This window comes from Hypoxylon trugodes (assembly GCF_022578975.1).
Source record: "Hypoxylon trugodes strain CBS 135444 unplaced genomic scaffold F4822scaffold_7, whole genome shotgun sequence".
NCBI lineage: Eukaryota > Fungi > Ascomycota > Sordariomycetes > Xylariales > Hypoxylaceae > Hypoxylon > Hypoxylon trugodes.
In genome coordinates, this window is record NW_026250022.1 from 1,570,009 (window position 1) to 1,592,187 (window position 22,179).

The following is a 22,179-nucleotide window of genomic DNA, read 5'->3' on the forward strand; positions in this document are numbered from 1 at the left end:
TGATTATCCGAGCAGCTCTTGAATTTCGTGACTTTTCGCTGGGTATCCCCGTGATAACTTCACGTAATATATTCAATCCTCGGGGCACATCAGAATGACGTAAATCGTAGTACAACGCATAACATACTAAGATCCATAAAGTTATACTCCGCAGCCCGAGATGCCGAAAACAAACGATGTCGTCCTTTCCTTCCCTCCTCTCCATCTCCACCTCCACACCTCAACCCCGCAGTCCCTCTTCATTCCCCACCGAGTACCAAGCATCATTCCTCCGATCTCCACGCCGTCATTTATACCGAGGGTAGAAGATCTGCAACTATTCTAATTCAAAACAACAAAATAAATTAACCACATCCTCGTCAATACATACTCTTCATCAACACCCGCAGAAACTAATAGTTAACAAACAACCCCTGTCCCAATGGCGCCGATCCCCAAGAACATCATCGTAACGGGCGCGGGAGGGTTCATCGGCCCACTCCTTGCTTCCCGGCTTCTGAATGACCCGGGATACCGTCTCATTCTCACGGACATCGTAGAACCTCCCATCCCGTCCGGCGTCAAGTATCTGGAAAACGCGACGACGCTTAAAGGCGACATCAGTGATCCGCTCTTCGTGTCACAGCTCCTGGCCACCGCGCGTCCACTGCACGCCATATTCATTTTCCATGGCATTATGTCCGCCGGGTCCGAAGCGGACTGGGATCTGTCACTTCGCGTCAATGTGAACAGTGTGCGCGATTTGCTGTTGGCGTTGCGGAACACGTATCCGGGGGTCCGAGTTATATACTCCAGCTCGCAGGCCGTGTACGGACAACCGCTGCCGGCGGGCGTGGTGACGGATGATGTGACGCCGACGCCGGAGGGCACGTATGGTGCGCATAAATTGATGACGGAGGTGTTCATCAATGATATGCACCGAAAGGGGTTTATCGATGCTTTCAGTCTAAGGTTCCCGACTGTGTCGGTACGGCCCGGTCGGCCGACGAATGCAGCGTCCTCGTTTTTGTCGGGGATGATTCGTGAGCCTATGAAGGGGGAAGAATGCGTCGTGCCTTTGAAGGATCGGTCCTTTAAGTCGTTTTTATGCTCCCCGAATATCCTACAAGAGAACTTGATTAGGGTGTTAAATATGGAGAGCTCTAAGTTACCGAAGCATATCCGTCATATCAATGTACCGGGGATATCGGTATCTACGCAGGAGCTCATGGATGCACTAGCAAAATATGGAGGAGAGGATAAGTTGAAGTATCTCAAGGAAGAGACGAACCCGGATCTCGAGCGGATATTGCGGAGCTGGGCTCCGGAGCTCGATACCACTACGCCTCTGAAGCTGGGATTGGTCAAGGATGAGAGTGCAGATACGCTTGTCAAGCAGTACATCGACTCCTTGAAGTCGTAATGTATAATTAACTAATTAGGGTATGAATCGTAATTATTTGAACAACCAGACGCATGTCAGGCGATATTAGAATTAAACGTCACTGATGTATTGACTGCCCCCCACAGCAACAGTCGCATAATAGAGTTCTTCCTCTGCCAAGATAACCAATCTTCCCTCGCCAGCGAACTGGAAGTTCGCGGAAGTCTTTCCTAGGAAGATTTTCCCGATGAGTTTTCCGGACGGGTTCCATATGTGTACACCGTCGCCGCAGCCCCCATAGACGTTCCCCTTGCTATCCGTGTGGATACCTAAATAATGGTGAGTGAACTAGGGTCTTCGTTAAAGGTATTTGAATTACGTACCGTCAGCAACACCCGACTCGGTATAGGCGAAGAGCTTGCGATTTTCGAACGTTCCGTCTTCTTTTACGTCGTAACGATAACTATGAACTCATTAGATGAGCTCAATATTTGAATAATTCGGGGGCACGTACATGCTTGCAGGTCTAGTGAGATTCCAACCCCATACACCCGCAAAGGCTCCGGTATCCGTAACATACGCGTATGAACCATTTGGAGAAAATGTTATCCCTAGTAACAAACGAATTAGAGCGAATCATTATAAAGCGACGGAGAATCCGATTGGATTAGTAACCATACCATTGAGAAGGCTATACCCATCTGCGACCGCAGCGACTGCACCAGTATCACCATTATATCTATATATCTGGAGTCGGAGTCCCGGTGCGGGTCTGAAGTCTTGCAGATAACCATAGAGAGAATCGGTAAAGTATAATTCCCCGTTACGTGGGTTAACGGCTCCATCGTCAAATGAGTTGAACTGACGGCCGAAATAGTTGTTAAGAACCACAGTGGTGTTATAAGGCTCTCTTGGATTCATGAGGACGAGGTTTGAAGTCTCGTTGTCACCCTGTCCCTCTGCTAGGAACAGGATCTGACCTTGGAAATTTGTACCACCGTTCGTATTCTTTATCGCAGGTGCGTCAACTGTTTGGATTTTCACAGACCCTGTTGCGTTACGAAGGTGTGAGACAGCAGCAGCTTCGGGAACAGATATTTTCATGATGATGTTGGATTTGTTTAAGCCAGTTCCAGCTGCCGGAACTCCTGCGTTTTGCGCGAAGAACATGTCATCCGTAGGCGGGTACCTAAAATAGGACATTAGGCTTGCTGGACTCGTGGTTATACTCGAGTCTTTCTAACATACCATACGGTAGCTTCGTGGAATAAGGGATTTGTTCCTGCATTGGCGATGAGTGTCAAGGTGGGGTTTGTCCCAATGACATCGTAGAATTCATCGTCGTAGATGTGGAATGGTTTATCCGTCAGCGATTCTAAGTCATATCCAGGTGGTATGAAAAGCTTCCCAAAAATTAGTTGAAATGATCTTCTTGGAATTAATAGCTAAATGTCTCAGAAGAAACGCTGGTGTCTCACCGTAGAAGCGTTGGATAGTGTTGGTGGGAGAACGTTGGGTAAGACATTGAACGACTTCCAGCTAATAATCTGAGCTTGATCTGGAACTTCGCGCTTAGATAGTTGTTCATGGTTAACGCTATAAGTTTGAACCACACATGGCGCTAAAACAGCTAGAAGCAAAAGGGACGCCATCTTGCCAATGTTCTTGTCTCTAATGCCTTGGCGTCACTTGTAGCTTGGGGCTTGATGTTTTATAGCTCCGAAAACAAAGCTGCAAGGGTTAGAAATCCAGGCACCTGAGGGACAAAGACATTAGCTGTCGGTTCAATCGAATTTACCTAGGTAAGCTCCGGGAAGTTTGTACTGCTTTGTGCAGAACGAGGTTGGTGATGTGGGGAAGCATAAGAAGATCCTGGTTAATCTGGTACAAATGGTTTGCTTGACAATCAACATCTAACGGCTACTCCACCAGACCGCTTCTTCATCACCCCCGTTTCCAAGGAATTGCTCATAGCATGTGGTTCTCAGGTACGGGGTCACAACCGGGGCTCTAGGTCCAGTAGTTCGGTTATTGGATACAGAATGCGGGGAATCGCAGCGGGTACGGCTATTCGCTTGGCTCTGGAGAAGATGGGGGAACAGACGATCATCTACGTCATGAATATCATTACGTAACAAGTATAGGCTTCGGTGTTGTATAAGAAGACATTATGTCAGCATATTATGTCAGCGGATCTAATCTTCTTTGGATCATAAATGGATTCCTAAATCGTTCTCTCAATTGCTTAAGAATGCCCAAGAATGAAAGAAGGAGCTCCCATCTCTGGAATATCATCACAGATGATCCCATTCTTTGAAAAGCATCTAGTGGACACATGCATCTTGTTACCCTATCTAACATCAATATTCAAGGACAAGACTTTATGTAAGCACATTCAAGCCTGATTTTTATCATTACCTAACACTTTTGCTATTATCTAATATTGATCTTAGGTAATCTTTCCGCTTAGTCAACTTTTAAATTAGGTAATAAGGTTGGAAGATTAGGTAACAAGCGCGTTATGTAATGAAGGTATTAGATAAAGATATCATTATATAATCATTGTATTAGGTAAGAATAGGGGTTAAGGGGCTGAATCAATACAACTATAAGTAATGTACGTATCGCTCTCTCACTTCGATATTAATATGAGATAATTCTCTTTGCACTTTCTGAATCTTTGAATCAATGCTCCGTACTCTTACATAATAGGATCCTGTCTATGGCGCTAACATTAATGGCAATGAAAAAGGGGTAAAAGGGGTAGGATAAGATTTCGGAATGTAGCCATTGGATTTGACAGAAACCTTCATGATATGATTATGAGTACTAACTCTACTGTTGTGTCTTAAATATACCACCATCTAGATATTAACAAGAAGTCTCGTATATCTTGATTCGTATATATCTCGATAACGAACTATTGACTTGCTTTTTCCAAAATAAATCTCGAAGCTAGCGGGTTTAGATATCTTATCAAGTTTTCATATCTTCACATCTCTCTTACTGATAGGCACTTCTTAACTTATCGGGCCTTTTTTGTAGGTCAAACCCTCACATTAATATCACCGGAATCTTAAACAATCGAGTTATCGCGCGGCCCATATGCCTAGCGATGATTACAAAGAATATCCCAAGCATCGGCTCTGGTGAAAGATTGTCTATTGAAATACTTTTCCATCAGAAGAAGATATAGGAAATCGTAAACTATATTCAATATATAAACAGAACGCCTTGGCATTTCGGCAGTTGTATTTTTCTGAATATAAATTACCCGGATTTATGTATTTCAAATTTTCTGAAAGGGGATAGGCTAATTAATATCATTCTTGATTAAATGACTGCGGTCTATCTGTAAAAAGATCTGCCTACCTATATATAAGGCTAAATGTCCAGGCCCTACACTTTCAATAAACAAGTGGTAGAGTAGTTGCCAATTTTAAACATAAGTCAAGGAGTACCATTTACCTGATATATGTTTTTGACATCAAGTTCACCAAGATAGGCTACGTTGACTAACAATCCACGTTCAAAATGAAGTGGTATCTCCTATTACTTCAAGCTGGGTTATCCCAGGCTGGTCTCCGATTCGGATGTTCAACAGTGTCTATCCAGCGCCTAGACCCGCTTGTTGAGCCCGGTAATATTCCTTCAGCTCACGTACACCAAATTGTTGGCGGAAATGCATTCAACGCGACTATGGAAGGGGACATCGGAGAGAAGGGTACATGCACGACGTGTGCTTACACTGAGGACTTTTCGAATTACTGGACAGCAGCTCTTTACTTTAAACACGAGAATGGGTCCTACAAGCGAGTCCCAATCTACCCAAATGCTCAACTGGGTACCGAGGGTCGTGATGCACCAGAAATTAAAGGCGGTATGACTATCTACTACACCCAAAAGGACTTCGGTGGTAATGGCGACAAACACATTACTGCTTTCCAACCTGTAAGTTAAATACTAGATGTTTAGATCTCTCTCGGAGTCAGTCGTAGAGCCGGAGTAGACTAATATTTCCTTAGGGCTTCCGCATGACAGTCGGTAGTCCTACCGTTACCACCCTCGACGGCACGACACCGGGCCTTCGATACACTTGTCTGCAGGACATCCTTACTCGAGGCAGCGAGACTCCTGACTTCCCCAAGAAGCCTTGCCCCGCAGGAATTATGGCCATTTTCCACTTCCCATCATGCTGGGATGGAAAGAATCTTGACAGCCCCGATCACCAGTCCCACATGTACAACACGGTCAAGGGCGCATTCCAAGAAGCAGGTCCTTGCCCTGCATCTCACCCAGTTCGCATGCCCCAGTTGGCCTACGAGACCATGTGGAATACGACGGGTTTCAACAACATGTGGCCAAAGAACGGCGAGCAACCCTTTGTCTGGTCATACTCAGACAGCAAAGGATATGGAACCCACGCGGACTACGTCTTCGGCTGGAAGGGTGATTCCCTACAGCGCGCTATGAACGATTCTTGCATGTTCCACAAATGTGGAAGCCCGGGCGTACAAGGAGTTTTGAAGACCCAGACTGTTGCTGACATGAACAAGTGCTCTGTACAGAACACTGTTATGGAAGATACAGAAGGATGGCTATCAGAGCTACCGGGGCAGAAGATGCCGATGAAGTTCACGGCATAAGTTAGACGCGTTGAGCTTGGGGAGTTGGGGGTAGAATACTATAGTTAAATCGATTGTTATTAGACCTCTGGATGAAAAAAAACATTTTCAATCGAGCTGACATGATGTATCCGGTGCTCTTGTAATTTCAATGAAGGTTACGGGCCGGACTACTTAAAATTAACGACTGCCAAGAAGATCTAGGCTTTCTCTAATGAGACGCCGTCGTAAAATACCGGGTCATGGTAGTTTAGCACTAGATCAGACGAAATGAGTGCTAGAATTACCGGCATGTCCGTGTCTTTGTTCTAGTATGGGTGGCTGACACAAAGAATATCAAAAGGGGGGACTAATGAATACAATCACGTATCCAACAACAACACAAGGGAAATGTTTTGAACAACAGTGGAGCACACAATAGTTATTTCATGGCCCTTCACCTTGTACATAATCATGTCAACAATGCCTTTATTCTATACACTGAAGGAACTCTCCGCTAACGATTATTGTTGAGTGCAGTACTTATAAACCCCGGCCAAGTAGCCCAGATTCCGTAGATTCATCACCAAGCATCTCACCAACTCAAGGGAACAAGAGGAAAACATTTATTTAATTACAAACCGAAGCATACTCAGTAGAAATGGCCGTCACCACCCGTGAAGTTATTCCCGAGGCACAGAAGGCCCCTATTGTCTATAGGCCCGACACTGGATGCTCTGTTCGGTTAGGCTCAGGCATAGCGCCCGTTGACCTTGACTATACTTGCTATTGTAAGTGTGTTCCTGTCGAAACTCCTGAGGCATTGGAGCGATTGACGGAGAGCGTCAAGAATGCTCTTGAGATGGGGATTCTAGATTGCGAGAAGCCTAGCCTGGCGTTTGCTATGCTCCTCTTGGGCGGCCAGGTTGTGTATTGCTCGACAAGTAAGGCCTAAATAGAACTATTATAAAAGGATAGTTTAGGTCTGATTCCTCGTCATTGTCAATAAAACAAATTACACTCAAATTTCTTAATTTCTTTACAAATTGAATGTGTTCTAGTAAGTCGTGCTAGCTCGGTAGTCTGCTCCGTGCTGGGAGGAACGACTTAGTAATGGCTCGTCGTTCTATGAAGATAATGCCAACCTATGGTCCAAACCAGCTGCATTATGTAAGGGTACTAAGAGGAATTTTACTGCAGCACAAATTAGTAGAGCGGCCATAATTGCTAGAGCTGACTCAACTTCTTAAGTTACTGGGTTTCACGTGCCTGTATTGGCTTCTACTGGGTGCTACCATTAATGCACAGTGGTTTGGCACGGTTTCGTATCGTACAAAGATGGGCAAATATAGTAGTATAAGCGAAACGCGGTCTATCGCGGAGGTGATCTAGATATCAGAAGTATGCTCTGAGCTAGAAAAACTGTAGACCGTCGTATTTTCCATCCCTCCCTCCCTGTCGATCGTTTTCTCCATGGCATCTCCAAGCTAGCCAGTTGACTCGTAACTCCTTTATATGACCGGAAAAGGAAAAGATGTAAAAGCAAAGAAAGCAAAGGAAAAGTGCGCAAATATCCCTCCACCCCTCCCTAAAGCCGTTGAGTCGTCCCTCTCTATGCGCCGTCCATGACAGTATTTCGCCAGAAATGCCCTGAGTTATGAGTGGCCCGAAAATGGCCCCTCCCCAATGAGAAAACCTCATCTCGTGCTTGATTAAATATTTGTTTAGTCGTATTCGGGGTGGTCTAGGTTTCCTTCCTCAGAATCATCGTGCTCCGAATCATCGTCGTCTGAATACTCGTTATCCGAATACTCATTCTCTGAGTGATTCTCCTCGTCCGTGTCGCTATAACTTTCCTGGTATATAGCTTCTAAGGAATGATCTGATCCGCTTGTTATAGCAGTATGTAGGCGGTTCCATATCTTGATTGTCCTAAACATACGAGGAATACAGCAGCCCTGTTGGAAAGCTGTCCGTAAGCTAAACATGTAAAGCTGCCTCGCGATCGCGTAACCATTTCCCGTCGCCTCTGATACCCAACTCTTCCCCATAGCATCATCAAATACTCGTTTGATTTCTGCATTCTCCGGTGAGTCTGGGTTATTCTCTTTCGGATCCAAAGGTTCCATCTGAAATCCGGTGTATCTAGACGAGTCCTCATCCTCGGAACACGAACACCATAGCCATCGCGGAGGAATTCGACTGACAAATCTGGGCGCGAACATGGCTTCATCCCAGTCCAGCGTTCCAGTGATGACAATATCCGGAGTGAAGTCGACCATAATGTTGCGAGGCCAGAGATTCGGGTGGACGAGGGATATTATGTCATTCTGTGGTTTAAAGAGCCCAAAATTTGTCATACTCTCAACCATTTTCTGGCATCTACGATAGATCTTATACCTGAAAAGCCACGGCATTTTCCGGTACTTTGCCTGATATCTGCGGCGCTGGATGATTGCCAGCATAATGTCGCGTCGTAGTCTATCGAGGGATATGAACTCGTTCTCACTATGAGACCAGTCGACCGGGTTACATGAATTGGGGCATATCTCGCTTCCTGGAAGATCCAGGAATGTTCGAGGACCGGGGTCATCGCCAGGCTGGAAATTGGTCTCATGGACATTGATTGTACCAGCGACCGGGTTTGTGATTGACTCGATTCGTTTGTGTAATTGAGCCAATTGCTTTGCAAGTAGTAACCTTTGATCATGGGAAAGTCCGTCGAAGACTGCATCAAGGCTTTTGCCAGGTAAGCGCGACAATACGATGAAGCCATTATTTAATGGGTTATTGAAGGCAGCATCCCATGTGATGACCTTAGGTGCGTTAAGCTCGGGAAAGTTGGTCAATTACTCGAGAATAGCGACTGAGCGGCGAATGGCATCCTCAGCCTCGGGAATTCGTAGGATATAGTCAACCGACTCATCGTCTATGATCATCATCGTAAAACTGAAAACAAGGTTGTTGCTTCCGTGGGCGAGATATTTTACTGGAAGAGTGTCGTGCTTCGCAGATGGCCACAGATGTTTGCACAGGGCCACTGCTTTGGGTAGCCACTTCTCTGATAGCATCTCTCCTTTTGACTTGGTGTCACCATCGTTGGATATGGTGCCAACATAGAATATGCCATCGCGATCATCTTCCGGATCGTCGTACGAAGGATTGGTGGACTGTGTATTGTAGCGTAGGGCCGGCATTTTTACTACTTGGGTCGAGGTAGATGAAAGAATTACAAGACGAGACGATGTTCCCGTGACGGAGACGGCTGATTTATAAGTCGTAGGGTGTGATCCTGGAGTCTCCGTGGCGGCGTGATTTGATTGTGAAAATAGGAAGAAAAAGAAGCCGTGATGAGAAAGCAGTCGTAGAAGGATAAAAAGTCGCAAAAGGAAAAGTTCGTAAAGGGAAAGAATCGGTAGAAAGAAAAAGGTTGTCGGGAAAAGGTTGTCGGAGTATAGTCGTAGATAAAGAATTGGGAGTCAGAGGCAAACGAGGAAACAAATAGATAGGCGTGTATTTGTATGGTGCAAACTGGTTGCTGCACTGTAGCCGGGCCCACACGGTGCCCCTTAGGGTACGTACCTTAGCCAGGTACTTACCCCTGAAAATCGAGTTAGCCTAGAAACGTTTGACCATCAAAAATGACAATAATAAGTAGTTTTCAAGGGAAATGAAATGATGTAATGCTCTTATAACATAAAGGAGAGGTCATTGCATATTAAAATCCAAACTTCAAAGATTAAGACGTACCTCTTGGCTGGCGTTCTATTTGGCGCCCTTCTTCTTACTGCCGGATTTCCCTTTCTTTCCCTTGTTGCTGTCCTGGATCTTCTTGTTGTCCTCGATTTTCTTGCTCTCGCAGTCGCTGTCGGTTCCGTCTCCTTGATTGGCCGGATTATTTCCGCAGCAGTTGCAGGTTTCTTGGAGAAGCTGGTAAGTAAGATGATCTTTACAAACCCACTGGTGTTTCTTGCAGTGAGCCACACCGTGAGCGTAGCCTCGGCGACAATTACCTTGTCCCTTTTCGTGAAGGGGACAGTGGTGTTGCTTGCTGGGCGGCATAATGAATCTAGATTCTAGGATCAAAGCTTGAGTGACTAGGATCGGTAGGTAAGGTGATCTCGCAAGTCACGACGTGTAGTTGAAAGGGAATAGATGCAAAGAAGAAAGTACTGAAGAGAAAAGTAGCGAAGAATACTGAGAAGAGCAGTGATCTGGAGAGTATAGAGTGGTCTGTAGATGAGTGAATAAGGGAGGATGGATCTTCTCATATCCCACACATTTATAGAAAGGACTTCCAAAGAAAATTATGTTTCCATGAACACAACGGATGAGGGCAAATATATGTTTGCACTATACACGCACTTTTCCACAGCCATTGAGGCTAGATATGGTCGTATTTTCTCAGTGTTTGTATGAAGTTTCTATTGAATCATTTCTACTATGTGGTCTGAGAGGTATAAGTGATCCATTAGATACCATAATTACTAGCTTTCTCCTACTAAAATTTTCCTCGTTCTTATGTTTGTACAGTATATCTTATTATGTTTTTCCTCTATTTTCCGTTTTCTTGTAAGTCCGTACGCAATTTTATTTCATTTAGTAGCACGAATTTTCAACATACTATTCAGAGTAGTTGCCCCGAGTGTTATTTTGTACTTGAAGAATTGTTTGATGTGCTATCTCCTATGGCCTATGAGGGGGTACTAATGGTTCATTTTCACACTGTCTACTTCTTCCTTTATTTTTATGATACATACAGTATGTTTGCCCACAAAAGGGGTGATGGTGCTCGAAGCCAAGGAGAAATTTCCACATAATAAATAAATTAGGAAAAACGCTTTCCTACAATTTACAAACAAAGTGACTCAATACAGAAAATTTGCCAACACGTGTCTACACTTGATATACCTGCTCGGGTTGACTTCTAAATGTGAAGTGACCATAGGAGTCGTGGTCAGTCCAATGTGTAAGTTGGGTTTTGAAAAGGGGTAAGGGGTGCTTACGTAACCACACGCACAGTGTTCAATACTTTGCTTAAAAAGGGATGAAGAAAAAAAAAAAGGCAGAAAGAAGAAGAAAAAGAAGAAAAAATAAAAAACCTACACAGTGTAATATTCTACCTCGACGTATGCGAACGACGCTGCATAGATTTTTGTTTGGCTTTACATACACAACTGAGATTTCGACAGGATTATTGCAGGGGATTATAGCCCATCTCCTATCGTCTCACGGATAGCCACGACATAGCGCTTCAAACTAGGTACATCTAATATGACAGTTAACAGTGGTTATATAACATGTATCTTCCGAATAATCAGAAAGAAGAGTGGATTGCTTCGTGTATAAGATAGCTAGGTAAACTAACTTTTCTTAAAACATATCGGTGTTGAATGCCTGAGAAAGGACACATACGGTGGTCACATGAATCTAGGTGTTTTAATAGCTAAGTTTTACTATAATTATGGTATGTTAATTAACCTGTGAGTTTGATGAATTGTGCTTCTTAGTTTGTGAAGTTAAAAGTTACCAAGAATAGCAGGGGTGAGGATGATATTAGGCGAATATTCTTAACTGAAGAATAGTGCCCTAATACGTAAGAGTTAATCGGGCTCATTGACGAGCAACTCCTTTACTATATGCGTCTTGCTCTTCGGGGAGAGGAAGTGATCTCGGGACGGTTTCGGTCGGATCTCTCTTAGTTATTAATAGATTATAATATGTATCGTGATGTTCTTATATTTAATTCTGTCAGTAGGTCGGCACTTGGGGACATGCTGTATGAAGAGACTCGAATGCTTCCGGCAACACAGGATTAGGTAATCAAAGACTACAAAACTAGTTTATAATTCGCAGTGTAGTAGATGCCGTATGCTGAGACAAATTATATTATATCTTAGGAGGATAGAAATGCGCACAATGTCGTAACGGGCAACTCCCTCTACCCGACTATTCGACTAGTATCTTAAAAATGGTTATAGGGGTAGGATTACTTGATCGAGTATACCTAGGTACTTAGTAGATGTTACTGCGGGGTATACCTTCATTCACGATTAAGTCTTTTGGATAGGGGTAGCACCTAAAATGCGAGTATCACCGAGTTGAAGGCGACATATGAGGACGATGACGTTAACACCTCATATGCCCATTTCGACTATTTGAAGATATCTAATTTACGTTCCTGCTCCATTTCAATTCATCGTCGCTCTATGGAGTCCTATTTCACCGTTCTTTATATCATAATCATGCGCTTAAGGCAAGACATGCATCGACTGCGAGACCAACCCTATAGAACAAATAAGTCAGTATGCTAGGGATACTAAGGGATATAATGAACAAGCTAACCTTCCCTCTTTCTGATAAACAACATCACTAATAATATCTCGGTCTAAATCCGGGAACATTCCAGCAAGGGTCTCCACGACGGTGTTGTGTTCTGCTCGGTGTATCCTCTGAGCTTCAGCAACTTCAGCACTCGCCTGTCTTGCGGCGGCTTCTTCGGCGGAGAGACGCTGGCGCACGTCCATTGAATGTCGAGTCTCGATGCTGGGTCGCGGGCTAAGTCGCGAGGAAGTATCCTGTGGAGGTAAACGGTTGGGAGAACTGGGACCGGCACCACTAGTATCTTCTGAAAATATGCGGCCGATGGACGACAGGGGCTTCTGTATTGAACGGAGTAGTCCAGAGATTGCCGGGCCTTCTTCACTCGAATCGTTGCCTTCATTGGACGAGGTGGATCTACGCGACGCGCTCGATCCATCCAGGTCGAGAGATGGGCGCGCGGAAGACGTCCCTGGAGGATATAGCCCGGATTTTTCCGACTGTTGTGGTTGGGGTGATACGGGTGGCTCCTCTGCTCGATGCTTCTCTGCGATGGCAGATACGGCTGCCTCTACGTTCTTGTCGAATTCTTCATCTGATATGGTTAGAGTGGTACGGTCCATATTCTCAATGAACTGGATGGCACCCATCTAGTCACATGATTAGTATTTGGACATTCAAAACGGATATCGGATATAAGCATACAAGGGATGATAGATAATATCCAGCTTCTCCCCCGAGTTTTTCCTGGTTCCGAAATCGCAGGATGTAGTGAACATTAGAAACTAGGTGGTCAGGATTGGACCGTAATACAACATAGATCAAAAGCGGCATGAAGGAGTCGGCGGAAGAGTCCGACTTATTATGTTTGAGGAGTCCTGTCAAATTCGTTAGTATTATATGATAAGCGGCATATATATTCATTCATACCGAATATGACTTTGCAACAATTGAGAACACAGATGATTTTATCTCGCGGTGCTCGGTAGGACTTAATTTTAAGAAGTTCTGGATGTGTTAGCCTTCACTCATATTCCCATACTTTTTGGAGACGAACCCTGCTGAGCCAGAGCGAGAAATCTTTTGCCGCTATCGCTGGAGGGCGGAATATCTAGATGTTCCTCTCGAACCCAACCATATATGCCGATTTTCTGTGCTAGGATTTCATCTCTCTCTACGTCTTCTTGGTGCTGTCCACGTCGTCCTGGTCCCATCGGTCGATCTCCTCCGCGGCGCTTCGGTTTCGCGCCGGGGATAGGTTGGGGAGGAGGTATTGCGGGTGAAAAGGTCTGCGTATAAAGTCTATTCATAACAAGCTTCTCCATTCCTTCTCTGGCGTTATCAAACTCCGCGTCTGATACTTCGCTCCATACCTCACATTGGGCCATTTTATTGGCGATGAAGGCAAGGAAATCACTGATGATCTTGACTTGCTCGTGAACCATCCACTGACGTTTCGCGAATTCCGATAGGAACGACTTGAGATATCTCGCTACGGGATCAGCTTTTTTATGTTTCAACTGCTCTAAAAATCGATGGAAATCAAACGGAAGCACTGGTTCGGGCTCGGGTTCGGGCGGCGGTGGTCGATGTAGTGGTGCTGCGGATGAAGCCTGTGAATCCGCAGGGAAGCCTCTCTCGTCCGACGGACCATCTTTCGGAGGGACGGGCGGGCCTTGATCATCGATTTCAATCAACTTATCCTTTGATCGTGTGCTGGTCGGAGACGTATTTGAGAGTCTTAAGCCTTGCATCTCTTGCAACTGCTGAGCAATACTCGGAGCAAGGGGCTCGAGGCTGGACTTTCGTGGTGGGTGTTGTATCGAAGGGCTACCTAAAAGCGGTGAAGTAATTTCCAGTCGTGGACTCATCACTTCGGCTTCTCCCGGGCCACCGCCATCTTCAGGAAATTGCTCCATAATACTTTGAATTTCTGAACGAGAGGTCCCCTCCTGTTCATCTTCGCTCGGATAACGCCTCTCGTCGTAGCCAGCATCGGATCGAGTCGGCGATGGTTCTAACCCGTGTCCCCTCGATCTATGGGCGGAGTTGGTTCTCGATGGGGGTTGGGACCCTTCTGGAGTTGGAGGAGTCGGGTCGACGTAAGGAACTGGTGTAATTGTTAGGTATTGCGGTTTCGCAGGCTTGATAGTTGCGACAGAGGATTCCATAGGGTCGACTGGGACATCAGGCGTCGCTTCTTGGTGTATATTATTAATTAGCCCATCTTCCACCTCTGTATTCTTTCCTTTGTTGGTTCTTCGATCTGTTGGAACCTTGTCTTTGGGAAGGTCTATTAGGATGTTCTGATCTTGACTCTGAGCCGGCTGACCGTCCAAGGCGCTTGGCCCTGGTACGCCTGCGTCGGTCTCGTCATCTTTTTGTTTCCTCGAAGCCTCGACATGTTCTAAGTCCGACGAGACAGTTGTGACGGTCGGTGAAGTAGGTAGCGGATCCGCGGGTTTTTGATCACTCATGGCGGGGTCATGGTCGGACGTGATGGCAACCTCTGATCGAACAAGAGGACTTGCGGACTCTTGTAGGGGTTGTTCAAAAGAAGGCATGCATGAAAGCTCGAGACGCTCGCGTGATAGGGAGTGGTGATCTTTCTCTAGTGGTGGAGTAGGATGTATTAACGATAAGTTTAGATACGCTTAATACTTAGATATCCAAGGATATATTTGTTAGGGCGATTGCCTAGTTTATCGCTATCGCTTTCCTCGAAACGCGTGAAACTCGAGTAGCGCATGCATGCATGCATAAGGTTTCTCCAATTAATGCCCGTCGATGGCTGACTTAATGCGGGACAGCTTTAGTAAGTACCTCAGTACCTACGTATTTCTTACAGAAAATCCAACATTCATCTGGCTATATGTCATATAGGTAATGAGCATTAACTACTATTTCTAATTACCTAAACTAATACGGTCTCTAAAATAGGTTGACTTAGTATTTGCTCTACTTGGGCGCATGACCTGCACGATTGAAGTCCTTCCTTTCTTGACCACACTACTCATCTGTGTGACCATTACGTAGCCCTCTCAAACTTGTCCCGCATGATTGGTTCAATGAAGAAGGTCAGCTATCTCTTATCACTTCCTCTGGGTTGCCAAATTTAACGAAGAGTGTTTCGGAGACTCATTCATGAAATTCGACCTGAATCTTGCATACATCTATTCAATCTAACCTGGAAGTACCTAGGTATTTGGGTATAGATCTTTTTCCATGAGAGCTAGAATCTTCGTATCAAATCAAGTTCCACACGTGCATTAGCGTGCTGGCTTGAATATCTCCTCTATACATGTACAGAGTGGTTGGTATGAACTTTCGTGGGCGAGGCAATGAATAGGATTGGCCGAACGTCATCCGACGTTGTACAACGTTATGCACGCACTTGGGGCAAGTGCTGTGTACATTTATGTATAAACCCTCATAAAACTATGACAAATGGTACTTGTTTAGGATTGACGCCAAGCCCCCATAACGGGAGCAGCGGCCGCTAATACGGGGCTTTTCCGGCATTGTAAACAGGGAAGTACGACACAAATGGCTAACCAATAGCTAACAAAAGTCTAACAATGGCCCATCATCTTGCCCGACCATTTACGCAACCACTACGAACCGCTGCAAATACAAAACCCCATTCGAGGTTGGAGAGCCGATACGGGCTATAGAAGGTGGTTCAAGGTTCATTTGGTTTTGAAAGTTGATTCTTTCACAACCTAACACTCGTTCCAACCTGTTTCACACATTCGTTTCCCGTTTCCACCTCGCTCGGCATCTCGGAAATTACGTCTCTTAGCATCGCGGGCGCGTATTTTCCTACGAGAGAATTCTCCCACGAAGACCACCCTTTCATCGGTGCTCGCGAAAGGCTTTGCAATGCAGCTTCATTCGCTTCAATCTGTGCATAATGCCTCGAATGGCTTCTCATGTAGACTCTGATGTTGGAAAGAAGCAAGAGAAGCAAGATGTAGATACCGTCTCGACCGTTGCGTGGAAGGCTCGGAAGCGATTGGAAAAGTTCGGAGGAACGACGCAAGAATACGCTACGCAATGGTACAAGAAGTATTTCTTGGAAATAATATTGCGACAAAAGCCCTTGGAATCTTCGAAAGATGGACGTCACATTCCATTACGAGTCGAACACGAGCAGGCCCTCATTGATGAGCGACGCGGCCATCCATATATATCGAATACGATTCGAACCTCGCGATATACTCTAATTGATTTCATACCGAAGCAATTGATATTCCAATTTACTCGCTTGGCCAACTTTTACTTCCTGTGCGTAGGAATTCCTCAAGCGATACCAGGATTAAGTACCACCGGAAGTTATACCACTATTTTGCCTTTGATATTCTTCGTTCTTCTGACAATGGTCAAGGAGGGGTATGATGATTATAAGAGGCATCGACTAGATAATCTTGAAAACGCCAATGCTGCGAGAGTCCTAAGGCGAAGATCTTTAGAATCAAAACCGTCCCTAAGAAGTCGAAGATGGTTTATGGGTGGGGACAAGATTACGGAAACGGACGTCGAGGAGTTAGACGACGAAGCTGACCCGGAGTATGAGTGGGAAAAAGTTAAATGGGAGGATATCAAAGTTGGTGATATTGTCAAATTGGTCCGCGATGAGGCTGTGCCCGCGGATTTGGTTCTTTTAAATGCAACGGGGGAGAATGGGTTAGCATTTATCGACACCATGGACCTAGATGGAGAGACCAGCCTCAAAAGTAGAGAGTCTCTTCCCGATTTCAAGGAAACTAATACTATCGCGGGTCTGCGCAGGTGCCAGGCTGAATTTGTTCTCGAGGACCCGAATCCCGATCTATACCGATTTGATGGGCGTGTTACAGTCCACGGGCGAACGCTTCCCTTGACATCTAGTGAAGTAATATATCGTGGCAGTACACTCCGGAATACCGCGTGCGCCATCGGCCTTGCGATTAACACAGGAGAGGAGTCCAAGAGTCGAATGAATGCGAATCAACATCCCGACGCGAAAAAGCCTGCCTTGGAATTTATCGCCAACAAGATTGTTATCTCCCTCGCACTTTATGTTATTATTTTGACTGTTGGATGTTCCATGGGGTATATTATCTGGAGAGGGTCCACCGAACAATTTTCTTGGTATATATCTATGGCTACTGTTGAGTTTAAGCAGATCATCATTGGTTATGCTATCATGTTTAACAACGTTATCCCTCTCGCGCTCTATATCACCCTAGAGATTACGAGAATCGGACAGATGCTTCTGTTGAACAACGATGTGGAAATGTACCATGAGGCAACTGATACACCAGCTCGTTGCAATACCAATACCATCTTAGAGAATCTTGGTCAAGTCAGCTATATCTTCTCTGATAAGACTGGTACGCTGACGGAAAATGTTATGAAATTCCGTAAGATGAGTATTGCGGGGACATCGTGGTTACACGAAATGGATATTCAGTCCGAAGCCGTGGCGACAACAGCGGAAATTGATCTTAACGCCGACGACGCCCTCGTAGCGCCACGAAAGTCCAGAGAGGTTGCTAGCATCATCCATGAGGACATCGAGCTATATCCCCTTTCCTCACCATCGTCAGTTTTCACTCCTCGATCTGAGCGAAGGTCGTCATCACAGTGGAGGTCGCCCGGCCGTCCGGATCTGCCGCAACCTGACGTCACAACGAAAGATCTATTGGAATATATTACGCTTAGGCCGACGTCACGTTTTGCAAAGCAAGCCAAGGATTACATCTTATGCATGGCCCTTTGTCACACATGCTTGCCAGAGGTCAAAGATGGAGTTGTCGATTTTCAGGCTTCGTCGCCAGATGAATTGGCACTTGTCCGCGCTGCCCATGAACTAGGATATTTAGTTGCTCATCGATCGTCTCAAATCGTAACCTTACGGATTGATATTGGGGACGGCGAACAGAAGACAGAGGTGTATGATATCTTGGATGTCATCGAGTTTAGCAGCAAGAGAAAGCGCATGTCGATTATCGTCCGCTTTCCTGATGGGAGAATATGTATTTTTTGCAAGGGTGCTGATTCAATGATCTTGCCCCGACTCAAGTTGGCTGACATGGCGTTGCAAAAAGCAACGGAGGTTCGTAAAAGCGTTGAAGTCGAACGCGAATTGCTCCGCAGAAGCGAACAGCTGGAAGTGAGAAATAGTTTTGGCGGTCGTCCAAGCATGACTTTACGGCGGAGTATTGCATTAAATCGAAATAGCCTAGCACCCGCGCAATCTCCAACCTCCCTCCAAATTCCGGCGATAGTAAGGAGCAAATCTGCGGAAGGGTTCAGGACGCGTCTCTCCGATGACAGATCTCGTCCACCGTCTGTTGTGCGAACCACATCTCTCGATGTCACGAAGACGCTATCCACTTTAGGTCCGCCATCGCCTAGACCAACCCCCGACAAGTTTAGTTTTCTCGATGATCCTTCCCTTTACGACGAATCAACGGTTTTCAGCCGATGCTTTAAACACCTGGACGATTTTGCTACTGAAGGCTTACGAACCCTTGTGTTCGCGCGAAAATTTATAACAGAGAGCGAGTATGGAGCATGGAAGAAGATATATAATGACGCAACTACAAGCTTGGTGAATCGACAGGATATGATCGAAGCAGCTGGTGAATTAATTGAACAATCGTTTGATCTCGTTGGAGCGACAGCAATTGAGGATAAGCTCCAAACTGGTGTGCCCGAAACTATCGACAAACTCCGTCGTGCGAACATCAAAATCTGGATGCTTACAGGCGACAAACGTGAAACAGCTATCAATATTGCTCATTCAGCGCGGATATGCCGCCCTGGTTCTGACATATTCATCCTGGACTCGTCAAAAGGCTCAGTAGAGACACAGATCACCGATATATCTGAGGACATCGCAACAGGATGTGCTCACAGCGTGGTCGTTATCGATGGCCAGACTCTCGCTGTTATCGAACAATCAGTACATCTTACAGACCTCTTCTACACCCTAATCCCTTCGATTGACTCTGTTATTTGTTGCCGTGCATCACCTGCCCAGAAATCCATGATTGTCAAAGCGATACGGCAACGAGTACCTAAAGCTCTGACCCTTGCCATTGGTGATGGTGCAAACGATCTGGCAATGATATCTGCTTCCCATGTAGGAGTTGGAATTTCGGGAAAAGAGGGTTTGCAGGCAGCCCGTGTGGCGGATTATGCCATCGCACAATTCCGCTTTTTGCAACGCTTGCTTCTCGTTCACGGCCGTTGGAACTACGTTCGGACAGCGAAATTCATTTTAACTACATTCTGGAAGGAAATGTTCTTCTACCTACCTACGGCTATGTACCAGCGCTACAACGGATATACGGGAACCAGTCTCTACGAAAATTGGAGTTTGACTGTATTCAACGCTCTGTTCACAAGTCTTTGTGTGATATGCTTGGGTATATGGGAACAGGATCTTAGCGCGGAAACGCTCCTAGCTGTTCCTGAATTATACGTACATGGGCAGAGAAATAGGGAACTAAACATAACAAGATTCGTATTTTGGATAGCCGCGGCTGCCACGGAGGGTACTTTGGTTTGGCTTGGTGTATGGGCTGCGTACAGCGTATTTGGTCAAGCTCGCGACGATTCGCTTTTTGCTTTGGGCGACTTGGTATTCACCGTCGGGGTTATATGGATCAATTGGAAGATCTTGTGAGTGTGTCAAAGTCCACATTAACCGACAGTCTACTTACGATTACATAGTATCCTCGAAACACATCACAAGACAGCCATTGTGCTAGGAGCTTTTGGTGTGACCTTTACCGGTTGGTGGGCTTGGAACGCGTTTCTCTCTGGGGTATATCCTTTACAATCAAGTCCTTATCCAGGCCGAAAAGGGTTCACGGACAATTTTGGTACGGACCCGCTATGGTGGGCAATAGTCTTCGTTATCGTCCTCGCGCTCATCTCCATCGAACTCGTATACAAGACGATAAAACGTAACATGATTATCGCGGGTACATGGAAATGGCCACCATGGAAGCGAAGGAGTCTCGAGGACAGTTTAGAAGAGTGGGGTTTGGAGGTCTGGCAGGAATTGGAACAGGACCCGGTTATACGCGAGCGACTACGGAGAACATGTATGGAGGAGGACGAGCTTGATGACGGGGAACAGGACATTATTGACCCGGATGATGTGGCTAAGGTCCTGTGAGGCGGGAGCATACTGCTGGCGTTTTTTGGATCGACATATCTTATACGTACATATTTAGTTTTGACTTAGGTAGCCTTTCAGCGGTTGAAGCTTTGGATAGTTGGTTTTTCTTTTCTTGGGACATCTCAGGGATTAGACAGATACCCAATACGTTATGGTGGATTAGCATAAGCGATTCAAGGAACTGGAATAGACGCGGTAGTATATAGTTAGAGTATTAATATTTGGATAACTTCCAACTCCTTTTCCTTTGTCTGCTTACGTGAGTGGTGGATTAGCTAATCTATAGAAAGGGGGCTTGCTTATTAATCAGGCCAGCAGGAGATGCAAGAAACGAGCAAAAAACAGCAAAATCCAGGAAGATATCGGAGGCGAGGGGGAACAGAGAATATAAAAATGAGATATTGCGTAGATATTAACGGCGAATAGTGCCCGGGTATAGAATTGGGATAACATCGCCATAAGAGCTCATTGCATTCCGAAAATATCGAGAGCATGGCTGTGGGCTCTACGATCATAGGCGAGGACTGAATACAAAGAATATCGTATGAATATAGTGTTTGTTGGCCCTATTAAGCTATGGATGGCATGGGTTAATCTAATGATAAGTGAGAGTTTGCCCAGTAACCACCCCCAGTCTCCTGTTTCCGCCGAATACCCCCAGTAGATAACTTAAGAAATACCGCATCATCTCAACGCAGTCTAAGCACTCTTCTCCGTCGTCGTGTTAGCAACATGACACATTTCCAACCCCTTAAGCCCCTCAAGCCCCCTAATCATCGGGATAATCTTCGCGAAACCCTCGTCCTCACGCCCCTTGAAATGCGCCTCAACACTAGTCCACCCAACCACGAGTAGCAGGGCGCGAGTCTTCTCCCCCTTGAACTCAAGATCATTCTCCACCGTCCAGCCTACAGCATACTCCCTCGTATACCCTTCCGCAAACTTCGCCAACTCAGCTACGAATTCATGCACCGTACCCGCGATGCGCGCTCTAGCCTGCTCATTTACATCACTCGGGAAATACGCATGCAACACCTCCGCCACAGGAGCTTTAGCTCTACCACTCCCATCAAGCACACTCGGCGGCGCAGGCGCGAATTCCACATGATAAGGCGGCTTCCTGGGTCCCGCACTCGTATCCACGATCCCCGCCATGCGCGCGCGGAAAGGACCGTATTCCTCGTCGTTGGAGCCGAAGGCGCGGTGTTGTTCTAGACTATCCCAGTCGACGAACAAGCGCTGCTTGGAAGCATCTTCATGAACGCGCGATGCGCGGACTCGGCGACAACCGGGTTGCGCTAGGAGGGTTGCTGTGTTGGTTGCGATTACGGAGGATATGGTTTCGGGAGAGGCGTTGGGGGAGAGGGGAAGGAGGATTAGTTCTGTTACTGGTGCCATTGTTTGTGTGGTTCGCGTGGTTGTTGCTCTACTATTGACTCCTGGGAATTTTTGGATTGGTGAGGTAAACTTGTAGGATTGCGGGGCTTAGGAGAGACGATGATAAAGGGTATAAGAGTGGAAAGGTCCCAATTGAATGTTCTTAATAGGTTGGCATGTGGATACGAATAAGAGAGAAAGTGGACAGGGGCTTTCTTCATCACATGGAGTTACGCCATAAAATTATTTAAAGAAGATGGTCGGCGACGACAGCGTTGGGAGGGGTACTTTCCCTGGCTATCCATCCCGGACGTCCGATTGACGATGCGACAGGT

At 45.9% G+C, this 22,179-nt stretch overlaps 8 protein-coding genes across 8 annotated transcripts; 4 read left to right on the forward strand and 4 right to left on the reverse strand.

Annotated features, from left to right (window-relative positions):
- Positions 1–201: 201 nt before the first annotated feature.
- Positions 202–1,456, forward strand: F4822DRAFT_410372 (NAD(P)-binding protein). The gene has a single exon (XM_051458757.1). It carries the CDS (start codon positions 422–424, stop codon positions 1,400–1,402), a length of 981 nt encoding a protein of 326 aa, XP_051312290.1. The 5' UTR covers positions 202–421; the 3' UTR covers positions 1,403–1,456.
- Positions 1,439–3,453, reverse strand: F4822DRAFT_319192 (calcium-dependent phosphotriesterase). Its single transcript, XM_051455430.1, has 6 exons — positions 2,842–3,453; positions 2,612–2,766; positions 2,044–2,552; positions 1,878–1,974; positions 1,747–1,826; positions 1,439–1,692 (listed from the first exon to the last, which is right to left on the reverse strand). Exons 1-6 carry the CDS (start codon positions 3,013–3,015, stop codon positions 1,475–1,477), a joined length of 1,233 nt encoding a protein of 410 aa, XP_051312291.1. The 5' UTR covers positions 3,016–3,453; the 3' UTR covers positions 1,439–1,474.
- A 1,196-nt stretch (positions 3,454–4,649) lies between these two features.
- Positions 4,650–6,108, forward strand: F4822DRAFT_319262 (uncharacterized protein). The gene is made up of 2 exons (XM_051455432.1): positions 4,650–5,314; positions 5,389–6,108. The coding sequence occupies exons 1-2, from the start codon at positions 4,898–4,900 to the stop codon at positions 6,007–6,009; spliced, it is 1,038 nt and encodes a 345-aa protein (XP_051312292.1). The 5' UTR covers positions 4,650–4,897; the 3' UTR covers positions 6,010–6,108.
- A 520-nt stretch (positions 6,109–6,628) lies between these two features.
- F4822DRAFT_431391 (uncharacterized protein) lies at positions 6,629–6,922 on the forward strand (the record flags this gene model as incomplete). Its single annotated transcript, XM_051461470.1, has 2 exons — positions 6,629–6,706; positions 6,764–6,922. 2 exons carry the CDS (start codon positions 6,629–6,631, stop codon positions 6,920–6,922), a joined length of 237 nt encoding a protein of 78 aa, XP_051312293.1.
- Positions 6,923–7,186: 264 nt separating this feature from the next.
- Positions 7,187–9,164, reverse strand: F4822DRAFT_444901 (uncharacterized protein; the record flags this gene model as incomplete). Its single annotated transcript, XM_051463300.1, has 2 exons — positions 7,187–8,706; positions 8,821–9,164. The coding sequence occupies 2 exons, from the start codon at positions 9,162–9,164 to the stop codon at positions 7,692–7,694; spliced, it is 1,359 nt and encodes a 452-aa protein (XP_051312294.1). The 3' UTR covers positions 7,187–7,691.
- A 2,712-nt stretch (positions 9,165–11,876) lies between these two features.
- On the reverse strand, positions 11,877–15,167 carry F4822DRAFT_410380 (uncharacterized protein). Its single transcript, XM_051458758.1, has 5 exons — positions 13,346–15,167; positions 13,219–13,296; positions 12,994–13,166; positions 12,313–12,938; positions 11,877–12,253 (listed from the first exon to the last, which is right to left on the reverse strand). Exons 1-5 carry the CDS (start codon positions 14,850–14,852, stop codon positions 12,211–12,213), a joined length of 2,427 nt encoding a protein of 808 aa, XP_051312295.1. The 5' UTR covers positions 14,853–15,167; the 3' UTR covers positions 11,877–12,210.
- A 704-nt stretch (positions 15,168–15,871) lies between these two features.
- F4822DRAFT_410382 (phospholipid-translocating P-type ATPase) lies at positions 15,872–21,091 on the forward strand. The gene is made up of 2 exons (XM_051458759.1): positions 15,872–19,962; positions 20,014–21,091. Exons 1-2 carry the CDS (start codon positions 16,202–16,204, stop codon positions 20,462–20,464), a joined length of 4,212 nt encoding a protein of 1,403 aa, XP_051312296.1. The 5' UTR covers positions 15,872–16,201; the 3' UTR covers positions 20,465–21,091.
- Positions 21,075–22,113, reverse strand: F4822DRAFT_319280 (uncharacterized protein). Its single transcript, XM_051455434.1, has one exon. The coding sequence runs from the start codon at positions 21,863–21,865 to the stop codon at positions 21,167–21,169; it is 699 nt and encodes a 232-aa protein (XP_051312297.1). The 5' UTR covers positions 21,866–22,113; the 3' UTR covers positions 21,075–21,166.
- Between the last annotated feature and the right edge of the window lie 66 nt (positions 22,114–22,179).